Source organism: Manis javanica, chromosome 15, assembly GCF_040802235.1.
Source record: "Manis javanica isolate MJ-LG chromosome 15, MJ_LKY, whole genome shotgun sequence".
NCBI classification, from domain to species: Eukaryota; Metazoa; Chordata; class Mammalia; order Pholidota; family Manidae; genus Manis; species Manis javanica.
This window is the reverse complement of record NC_133170.1, coordinates 26,066,427-26,077,645: the sequence shown is the minus strand read 5'-3', so window position 1 is coordinate 26,077,645 and position 11,219 is coordinate 26,066,427. Positions and strand designations below refer to the sequence as shown.

Below are 11,219 nucleotides of genomic sequence, written 5' to 3'. Positions count from 1 at the left end.
CCTGGCCTCCCCTCTTTGATCCCAAGAGCAGAGCATCGGTAGACAGAATGGAGTGTGGATGCCCGCACCTGTGGCTGACTTCACTCCATCCCTCCCTCCAGCTTCCAAAGATCTGGAGGGTTGAAGTTGGATCAAGGAGGCTGAAACTCACCTAGAGCAGCCCACAGAACTTTGAAAAACACTTAGGTTTACCAGCTGAATAAAGGATGCAGGTTAACAGCCAGATGAAGATACATAGGGCAAGGTCCCAAATGAAGGAGCATCTATCCCTGCGGAGCTTGGGGCCGGGCTCGGGGGAGCATTTGGGTTCCCCAAATGCTGCTCTCTCTCCAACTGAGAAGCAGGATCCAAACTGGCAGAGTGCTTCTCTGGCTTTTTGTGAGGGCTTCATTGCATAGTCATGACTGACTACATTTTTGGACCTTGGCTAATTCAGCCTCCAGCCCCTGCCCCTGGGTGGGGTCCAAATGCCTCTCATCAACAGGACAAGACACCCATTTCACCTTTAAAGTTCTGCAGTGTTTTCAGGAACTGTGAAGACCAAACATACTTGGGAAGTATATTATTTGCTCATACAAATGACCAAATACACATTTCTTGTGACTCATTTTATGACACACATTTTGGTAATTCTCACATTTCAAACTTTTTCATTATTATATTATGGGGATCTGTGATCAGTGATTACGGCTCACTGAAAAGTCAGACGATGGTTAGCATTTTTTAGCAATAAAGTATTTTTTAATTAAGGTATGTACACTTTTTTCTAGACAGTGTTATTGCACACTTAATAAACTATAGGATAGCGTAAACATAACTTTTATATGCATTAGGAAACCAAAAAATTCATTTGGCTCACTTGATTGTGACATTTGCTTTATTATGGCGGTCTGAACTGAAAACGGCAGTATCTCCAAGGTCTGCCTGTAATAACTTAATCTATTTTTTCTGTTACAAGAAATTTTTAATTATCTGTGCCAACTACCAAAGCCATTACACTCAAGGTGGCACAGAAGAATTTCTTTCATTGTTCAGGATAAATGCTTATTTACTCAATAAGTTTAGCATTTTGAGGAAGGTGGTATCCAATTGTTCAATAAAATTCTGTTCAAACAAAGATGGCGGGAGGTGGCTGGGCCTAAGAACGTGAAAAGCTAATTGGAGCCGTGGAGGAGGTGACAATGGTGATGGTAAGCCCTCCAGGGGCAGAAATAGTGGTGAGGGAGAGAAAGGCAGGGCGAGACTGGAGGGACGCAGCTGGAGGGGCAGGCCGGGATGACGGATTCGGCAGGGATTGTGGAGCCAAGGATGAAGGGCGGAGGGCTTCAATTAGCAGAGACCCCCCTCATCATGTCACTCGCCCCACAGCAGCACAGAGGGATCAAAAGGGCATCAGGGTGACACAATTATGGCCCAGGCCCTGCCATTCCAGCTCCATGAGTCACAGAGAGACAGACTGGGTCATAGTGGGAGACCCAGGTTCTGTAAGAATTATGAACTTGGCAGGTCATCTCATGCCAACCTTGGTAAGGAAAAGGAGACAATGTAGGGTCCAGGGGTAAGGGGTGGCTCAGGAACACCTCAGGGTGGAAGCACAGTGGCCCAGGAGAGACTCAGAGGGGCTGGGGGTGCTGACCACTGTCATCCTTAACAGATCCAGCTTTGCCCAGCAGGTCCTGCCCAACCCCCAGAGGACAGGGAGCTGGGAATGGGCGGGGCAAGGCAGAGAGCAGACCAGGGCAGGCTGAACATGAGGCTCTTGTGACACTAGTGTCTTCCCTTCATCAGCCTGTGTCTAGGAAAAGGAAGTCAGAAGCCATCACATCAGTTCCCAGTAAGGACCTTTGCTACCTCTGGTTCTGTCATCCTCCTCTTTCCCATGATTCACTTGGCTCCTTAGCACAAGGAGACTGTAACTCAGGGGACCATGACCAAGGCAGCAGGTATCCCCAACGATGAGGAGGAAGGTAACTTCTGGGTTCCAGTCTGAGGCTGAAGTGGACGACGGCACGGGGTCCCAACACCGGGTCCCCATCAGGCAGCCCTCCTTTTCCTTTATGAAAAGCTGGGAGGGTTCCCAATGCCGCTGTCTGTGCTGGTGCCAGGAGGAGAACACACAAGCCTGGAGGCTGCAGGCCCTCCTCCTCCACCAGTCAGTGGGGAGGTGGCAGCTGAGAGGGGCGTGCTCCTCAGCGAATGGAGCACTGACTGAACTAGGGATGCAAAAGGAAGTTCAGGCAGTGGACAGGGGCAGGTCACCCCAAGCTGAGACCTGCCTGGTGGGTCTGAGGGGGGCAGTGCATGTGTTCGCCCTCCCATCCTGACCTGGTGACAGGCACGTGGCAGATGCTCAGCAACACCACAGAGGAGATAGCAGGACGGTCTGCCTCTCCTAAAGCCCTGGAAGGATGATCACTTCCACAGTGAGGCCAGGGGCTTGGGAGCTGGTCCCCCCTGCCCCCAGGACCTCCCACCCCAGAGCTTGGGCAATGACCCAGGGACTGACATCCACTCCCTACCCCCACTGTGGTGCCCATCCAGCTCTCCAGACATTCCTTATGAAACACACATTTTGAGGTTCTGCCTACTTGCTTCAAGCAGGACACTGGACTAGACCCTGAGGATACACAAGTGAGAAAGACACAGTCCTTGTCCACAGCAGCTCAGTTCAGGGAGTAGGGGAGGCTAGACACAAATGAACAAGTATCATGCAACAGCAGCACTCCAACAGATGTTACTGTGTGCTATGGCAGTCCAGAGGAGAGGGGAGGGATCAGTTCTGAGGAGGGTGGGCAAAAGCCTTCACAGAAGGGAGTCTGAGCAGCGTTCTAAGGGATGCACAGGAGTTCTCCAGCAAATGTGGAGGGAAGCTTCAAAGGCTGAGGAAAAAGCTTGAGCAAATATGCAGAGATACAAAGGACACAAGGCAGAGGCAGTGGGGCGTGGCTCTGCTGGGACCTGGGGTAGACGAGGCTGGAAGTGGTCTAGAGCCAACTAGGAATGGCCACCTTGACTACATTGGTCTGCTCTGGCCCCCGACCTGGGGAGTCAGGGAAGGGGAATTGCCCAATTACTAACAAAGGGGGCTCTTGGGTGGGGTTCCCCACCCAAGTTCAAGAAGCGAAGCAAACGTCTGTGTCACTGGAAAGCAGTGTGGCCTGGCCACTCTGAGGCTGGCTCAGCCATCTCTGGGTCAGAAGCCTGCTCAGAGCTGTGTGTGCCCTTGTTTGTTTCCGGTCGCCAGGGGTTTCCTGGGAAAGTTCCTTGTCAATGCTCCAAGTCTGGCTTGGCTGCTCCAAGGGGAAAGGAGGCCTGGCCGCATTTGGGTGAGGAAACCAGAGCGTCCTCGAGGGTAGGGGTACAGGGCAGGAGCAGGGCAAGTCCAGGAAGCTTCCTTGGCTCCTGTTCTCCAGGCAGTTTCTGTAGCCCCTTAGCCAGCCTGCCTCCTGCCCCCACACACAGGCCACTGGGCAGCTCTGAGAGGAAGCCCCAGACCTTCTTTAAGCCTGCTGGGGCTGGTCCCTTCCCACCAGGGGAAATGCCTTCCTTGAGAGGGTGGATATTCTCCTCCTTCCCCCTCAGGGCTTCCCCTGGGTACGGGCAGAGGAGCTGGCCCCCTCTGAGCCAGATGGAGATGGGCATGGGCTCAGGGTGGCATAGGCAGGGGGAGGAGCTGTCAAGGCTGGGGAGGTATCAGGGCCAGGCAGGGATGAGAAGGGGGATGCGGGCTGGAGGCAGGAATGGGAGGGGAGGGAGGAGGCTGGAGTGGAGGCCACCTCCTGCACAGCCCTGCCCCCTCGGCCTGGAGACCAGTAGCGGCTCCGGAACCTCCGAAGCAGCAGGAGGAACGTGATGCCTAGGAGGTCAGCGATGAGCTCTGCCATCTCCACCACGGACAGCACGGAGGAGCCGAACCACAGGCTCCACTGGCTCCCCAGGCTGGACAGAAGGGCGACCATCTGTGAGAGCAAAAGGCACAGGGAGCGCTGGGGGTGGGCTCCGGAGCCCCGCCCCCCTCAGGGGCCTCTCGGTGGCCCCTTCTGTCCAGTCGTACCCACCTGGCACACTCCTCCCTCCCACCGCGCTGAGACTTCATCCCCCAGCCAAGCTCCCCACCTTCCAACTCTCTCGACCCACCCTTTCCCTTCACCCCTCTCCTTGGCCCCCTACCTTCTTGGCCCCACTTCTGGCCCCCAGAAGCACCCCCTTATTTTCCCCGATGGTCACCCGCTAAGACCCCCGCGAGAACCCCCAGCCCAGCAAAGCAGGGCGTACCGTGACAGAGGGGGACTCGGAGCTGGTTTTGTAGTTCAGCTCCCTGAAGAAGATGTTGAGTTTGGCGACTCCATTTCTTTGGTGCGGGGGAGTGAGTGGGAAGAAATGGCAGAGGCTGACCTCGGGGATCCTCACAAGCCCCTCCTCCAATCATACTGTATCAGTGCCCCTTCCCAGGTCCACTATCCCTCCCAAGGATTTCTTTCCCGGGGCTGGGACAGCGGGAACTGACCTTTTGTTGTTGATGGTGTAATTGTTCTGCAGGGATAGCATCTGGAAGACCCAGTCCTGTGAAAGAAAGGGGGTGTCAAGGGGTCACCCCCATCCTCTCAGGCTTATAGGGCTTGGGTCAAACACATGCACACTGATATACCCAGTGAAGACCACGGCGTTACACACACGCCCCACATTCCACCCCATCCCCGCTTACTTGGGATGCCACGGAGGGCCAGCGTGAGTAACTGGCAGAGAGCTGGTAGCTGGTCACACTGGGGACAGAGAAGGCCACTCAGTGAGGGGCACCCTGTATGCTGCCCAGCCCATGCCCCCGTGGAAGAGGGCACTCACCTGCATGGCTTCCGGCACTTGGTGAAGCAGCCCAGGCGGTCTGAGGAGAAGGCATCCAGAAGCTTGTAATAGCAGTAGCCTGCGGGTGCAGAGTGGTGCCCACTTTCCTAAGACACCTCACCCTTCTCCACCCCACACCCAGGAGGCCTCCCAAGATCCCTGGGCACCCACTTCACAGGAACATCATAACATTACAGTGGTGCCACCTCAGCGGCAGCACCAAAAAACTGTTCAAGAAATGAAGCTAGGTCAGAAGAAAACAAAACAAAACAGGATATGCCTCTGTAAAGATGAGTGGGATATGGGCAAAAATTAAAAAGTCAAAAAGAAAAATGGGAACGATTGTGTAAGACCACAGAGATTACACCCACCAGGATGGCTCTACTTAAAAAAAAAAAAAAGACTATAACAAGTGTTAGTGAGGATGTGCAGAAATCAGAACCCTCACACACTGCTGCTGGGGATATAAAATAGTGCAGACACTTTGGAAAACAGTCTGGCAGTTCCTCAAAATGTTAAACACAGAGTGGTGCTATGACTCAGCCATTCCACTCTTAGGTATATACCCAAGAGAACTGAAAGCATGTCCACAAAAAGTTGTGTCACAGCAGCATAATTCAAAAAATTAAAATAACCCAAATGTCCATCAGCTGGTGATGGATAAACATGGTTTCTCTGCACACTGGGCAATTATTTAGGTATAAAAAGGAATGAAGTACTGACACATGCTACAAGGTGGCAAAACCTTGAAAATATTATGTTTAGACATCAAACACAAAGGACCACATATTGTATGATTCCATTTAAGTGAAATGTCCAGAAGAGGCAGATCCATAGAGACAGAAACTAGATCAGCAGTTGCGAGACGTGGGGTGCAAAGAGTGGGGAACTTGGGGAGTGCTAAGGGGCCCAGAGTTTCTTTTCAGGGTGATGAAGTGTTCTAAAACTGTGGCAACCTTTGTACAACTGTCACTACACCAAAAACCAAAACTGAATCACATACTTCAAATGGATGACTTATTTGGGATATGAATTTTCTCAATAAAGCTGATATAAAAAATAGTAAGAGGCTATAGGTCCCTTTTCTCCCCTATTTGCCAAGTTTCAAGTAAGGTTATTTGTCATTCTTGTACTTTTAGCTACCCAGTTCAGAAGGCCTTCATTTCTGACCCAAATCCCTGCATCCACCAGGGCTGAGACCTTTAATTAGGAAGAATGGGGACCATCTGGGCCTTTTCTCTGGGGCACAAGCAGTCGTCAGGGAACTCAACGGGCTGTTTTCAACCTGGTTTCCTCTCTGCCATCATCACAGCTTCTCGGCAATCAGCATTGTTACTTTTCTCACAGATCTTCAAACTCACAACCATTAGAAACCATCACTGGGGACAATGCGGAGCAGCGGCAGGGAGTCCTGCTCTGCACGTCCTGGGAGGACCTGTCTCCCCTCTGGCCTCAGCTTGCTTGCTCATGAGAAAGAAGGTAGGGCCAGATGGCCTCTGCATTTCCCTCCAGCTCTGATGTGCTATGATCTTCTAAGGTCAGACAGACAGGAACCAGCAGGCAAAGTGCAGACAGGGAGAAGCTGTGTGGAACAGACCAGCGAAAGAAGGCGGCAGAAAGATCAACACATTCAGAACCAAGACAGAGGCAGGCACTAAGTTCTGGGTCTGCAGTGCCCCCTGCCATGTCCCCTGGGAGGTGTGAAGGCTTGTTTCCAGAAAAGGCCAGTTGCCTCCTGGCAGGGAGCTGGACCCAGGGGAGCCCAGGGAGCAGGACCCTTGGGAGGACTGCTCAGCTGCGCCAGATGACGTGTGAGCCAGGAATGCCAACCCTCTGCTTTCTGTGGTTTCTTGTTTGGGATTTTCCTTCTCTTTCGGTTTCCTAGTACACAGCCTCACTGCTGAAAACCCAGCTGTCGTGAAAAGGAAAAGGGATTTGTCTATTCCTAGGCCAAGATAAGGAGATTCCAGTGCTCTGCAAACTTGATTGTGCCCTCCTGTAGGTAAAAAATTCTTAAGCAACTCCAACATATGCATTTGGTTTATAAATTACATACCTGCTACTATTGAATGAATACATTCTGAATATTATAAAGCATACATAAAATGGAAGGTGTTAGGGAATGTGATAGATAACAGAACTTCAGTGTTTCCATCCTGTACCCAATGGGCTGTCTTGTGCCTCCCCGGCCCAGCGTGCATGGGGAAGCCACAGGCAGAGTGTGCCTGAACCCTCAGCAGGCAGAGCAAACGGAAGGAGGGAGATTTTCCTCACATGCTCTTTCTTCCCTATGCTGCAAGTTACTTTTAAATGAGGCCATTCCTTCAATACATGGAAGCCAAAACCAAGAGGGAAACTGTGAGGGAGGAAGAGAGATGGAGAGAGACAGAGTGCAAGGAAAACTGAGAGAGGTGTGTCTAAGGACTGGAAAATGGGGAGACTCAGCCAGAAGCCGTCCAGAGAAGAGGGTCAAAGAGGGGAGAGCTCCTGGGAAAGGGCAGTAACAGCTCAGGGCTCACCCCAGGAGTCATGCTTCCTGTAGTCACAGTACTCCACGCCCTCGGGCTGTGGGTAGAAGATGTAGGCACAGCCACACTCCTTGACCATGTTCTCCTGGAAGCAGGAGTGAATGCACACCTGCGAGAGAGGGGAGGCAAGGAGAGGGGTTCAGGCCTGCCCCCCACCCCAGCCAGAAGGGCAGGGACAGACGGCAAACAGCGCTCCACACCAACCCCCTCCCTCCACCAGCAGTACACACACACACACACACACACACACACACACACACACACACACGCACACACACACGCACCCTCCAGCTTTGACTGCCCAGCAGTGCAGGCCTGGGACATGGCTGCCACAGAGACAGCTGGCCTCACCTGCTGCGTGTACTTGGGAGGGTAAAGGTTCTTGACTGGGATGTTGCTGCCATTCACAGTGCAGTCACCATAGTTGCCCCCAAGTCTGTCCAGGGCTTCCTGGGAAACCACACATACCAACAAGTCGGAGGGCAGAGGGCAGAGCAAGTAGCCCAGGCTGCTTCTAGAAATCTCTGTCTTCCCTCAGTCCCAGGTTGTACCTCCTCCTGGGCAGTGTCTCTGCCTCAGCATTTTAAAACATGCCCCCAAGAGCCCCAGTGCTCAGCCCAGGGCTACTTTCAAAGACACTTAGCATCCCCTGGAATCCTAAGCCTGTCCCAAACCTGTTCTCAGCCCTCTCATCCAAGGTCCACTCCCTAGGCCCCGCTTCCTGATGCCCATTTGGCCAGTCCCCTCACCCTGATCTCTGCTCCTGAGGCCCTCACGTGCTCAAGGCCCACCCTGCATGGTCGCCCTCCACAGTCTGCTGGCTGTCAAGTCACTGGCCATGTCCTCTCCTGCCCTCTTTATTCTGGGCCCTTTCCAGGCCTCCCAGGCAGCATCCTTGCCTTCCTCATGCTGATGGAGGTCTCTACACCAGGCCGCAGGTTAAAGCCTCCGTCGTCCATAAAGGCAGGCTCATCCTGCCCATGCACCATTACCCTGGCCCCAGTCACTGTGGACAGCAGCGGGATGTAGTCATTCTGCTCTGTGCGCAGCAATAGGGACAGACCTGAGGGGTGCAGAGGGAGCAGAGGAGGAGGAAGGTCTTGGAGAGGCATTAGGGGATAGAAGTCCACCCTCCCTGCCACCTGCCTAGTCTCCAGAGCTCCAAGGAGAACAAGGCCTAGAAGACCTACAAATATATCTGGCAACCCCTGGGCTGGATTCTGGGGGCATACAGGAAGGACGGAACAGGATTCCTACCATGCCTGGAATGGACTGCGTGGTGCCCATGGGAGAGAAAGAACAGAGGAGACTCCTTCCAGGAGAGAGAGAGGCATGTAGTAGGGAGGCCCAGGGGCCCACATCGTCTCTAGGATGTGAGCTCAAGGAGGGCGAATGTGGTGGGCAGGGCAGAGGCAAGGCTGAGATGGAAGTTGGGGACAGAGGGGATGAGGGGCGGCTCACCATTGTTGATCCCAGGCATGGAAGACATCCAGAGGTTAGAGCTGTTCTTGTCGTTGAAAGTGTAGCAGTTCCCATACATTGGGTGGTGGAAGTGAGAGTAATTACTATTCAGGAGAGAGAGAGTGGGGTCAGAGAGGAAAGTGCAGCAGCTCTGGGAAAGGGGACTTTCAGCAGCCTCCGTTTCCTTATCACCTACTATGTGCCCACACAAAGCTGGGAGCTTTTCCCATGCTCCCTCAGGCACTCCAGCCAGCAGCCTGTGAAAGCATCATCCCCCATGTCACAGAAGAGGAAGCTGGGACTCAGAGAAGTCTAGAAGCTACTCAAGGTCACACAAGGTCATGGAAAAAGTGATGATAATGAATTCAGGACTCAAACTAGGTCATCCACCTTCCAGTCCAGGCTCCTCCCACCAAGACACCTGACCTCACTGGCCTTGCGACCTCTCTCATGTCACTGTGCTGCTTTTGAAGACTCTTGCAGTGTCCCCAGCGTCTCACTGGGTAAATCTTAGTTCCCCATTTCTGTGATCTCCTTGAGAACAGGAGCCGCACCTCATTTATCTCTGTATGGTCTCTGGATGAATTTTACAATTCTTGGCATATAGGAGCTAGTTAATAAATAGTTGTCAAATGAACGAACAAATGAAATGGAGAAATGTTAGAGAACAGGGTCAGAATTGAAAGGGAGACCAGTGGTGAGGGTGGGGCTGAGAGTGGGAGGAGGATCAGAGCCCAGGGCAGGAATGACAGGGGCTCTGGTTGTATGGCCTCAGGCCAAGTTATTTTTTTCTAAGCTTATGCTCCTCATCTGCAAAACGAGGAGACTGAAAGTAGATGACCTGGAATACTCCACTGGCTTGAAGAACAAAATCACAGAGGTAACTGGTGTACATTCTGGGAAGTGCTGGGAAGTCAGCATTTCCAGAGTAAAGGCTGGATCCAGAGGGGGATGGAAGTAGAGGCTAGTTCAGGGCCCTGTGAGCCCTGCTCAGTGGGAAAAAGGGGACAAGCACAGTGTAGAGGAGGTACACCATGGACTCTATATAGCAGGTGCAATCAACAGATTCGAAGAACAATGTGGATGGATCTTAAATGAGATACACAGCACACCATTTATGTACACATTACATACACACTTGGAAAACACACCTACAAAGGGATAGATATTAAGGACATAAGAATAAATGAGAAGTAGTATAAGGTGATGGTTAAGAGCACAGATTCCAGAACAAAGCTACTTGTATCTGAATCCTAGTTCTAAGGAGTATTAGCTGCGGAACCAACCAAGTTACTTAATCTCTCTGTACTACTGTTTCCTCCTCTCTAAAATGGGGACAGCACTTACCTCACAAGGGAGCTATGGGGATTAAATTACACTTCAAACAGTGCTTAGTACTTAGTAAGAACTTCATAATTTTGTTATTAAGACTACAGGGATCTGCTAAGATGGCTAAAGTAAAAAAGACAATAACAAGTGGAGGCTGTGGAGAATTTACAGCCTTCATATGCTGCTGGGGGGATGCCCGCTGGCATGGTCTTTAGGAAAACAGTATGACAGGTCCTCAAAATGTTAAATATAGAATTACTATATGACCCAGTAATTCCACTTCTCAGTGTTCACCTAAGAGAAATGAAAACATACATCCATGCAAAAATTGTACGTGAATGTTCATAGCAGCATTATTCATAAAAGCCAAAAAGTACAAACAGCCAAATGTCTACCAACTGAGGAACAGGTAAACAGAATGTGGCATATCCATGGAATGGAATATTATTCAGCCATAAAAAAAGAATGAAGTACTGATATATGCTACAACATGGATGAACCTTCAAAGCATGATACTAAGTGAAAGAAGCCAGAAACAAAGGACCACATATTTTATGATTCCATTTAAATGAAAGGTCCACAACAAGCAACTGATAGAGACAGAAAAAAGTAGATTAGTGGTTCCCAGGGCTCAGAGGACAGGGAAGACTAGACAGTGACTGCTAATGTGTACAGGATTTCTTTTTGGGTGAGGAAAATGTTCTAAAATTAGATGGTGGTGATGGTTGGACAATTCTGAGTACCCTAAAAACCACTGAATGGTATATACTAAAAGGATGGATTTTATGGTGTATAAATGATATCTCTATAAAGCTGTTATTAAATAAAAGATTATGGAGAGAAGTTGATAGGGTGTTGGATATGGGGGTGGAGAGGGGCGAGGAAGCCATGATAAACAGTGTGGATTTGATTCTGAAGGCCATGAGAGACACCAAAGATTTTAAACAGTACTAAGGGATGAGTAAAGTGCAGTATGGAGAAGTAAGAATAGTGAGATATAAAGTTTCCTATGGTTGCAGAATGAAGGAAAGATTGAGACAGAAAGACAATTGGGGAGGG

The 11,219-nt window shown here is 50.9% G+C and overlaps 1 protein-coding gene across 5 annotated transcripts in view; it reads right to left on the bottom strand.

The window, feature by feature from the left end:
* Positions 1-545: 545 nt before the first annotated feature.
* Positions 546-11,219, bottom strand: part of SCNN1A (sodium channel epithelial 1 subunit alpha) — a 23,363-nt gene continuing 12,689 nt past the window's right edge. For 4 of the 5 annotated variants that reach the window (XM_037009045.2, XM_037009044.2, XM_037009042.2 and 1 more), the window contains exons 5-13: positions 8,832-8,935; positions 8,270-8,433; positions 7,722-7,820; positions 7,362-7,479; positions 4,843-4,921; positions 4,706-4,763; positions 4,508-4,563; positions 4,276-4,351; positions 546-3,959 (exon numbers count right to left, since the gene is read on the bottom strand). In XM_037009045.2, coding sequence (XP_036864940.1) covers positions 3,579-3,959; positions 4,276-4,351; positions 4,508-4,563; positions 4,706-4,763; positions 4,843-4,921; positions 7,362-7,479; positions 7,722-7,820; positions 8,270-8,433; positions 8,832-8,935 — 1,135 coding nt within the window. In that variant the 3' untranslated portion in view covers positions 546-3,578. The remainder of the gene's footprint in view (positions 3,960-4,275; positions 4,352-4,507; positions 4,564-4,705; positions 4,764-4,842; positions 4,922-7,361; positions 7,480-7,721; positions 7,821-8,269; positions 8,434-8,831; positions 8,936-11,219) is intronic. The other variant, XM_037009046.2, reaches the window with a different exon arrangement.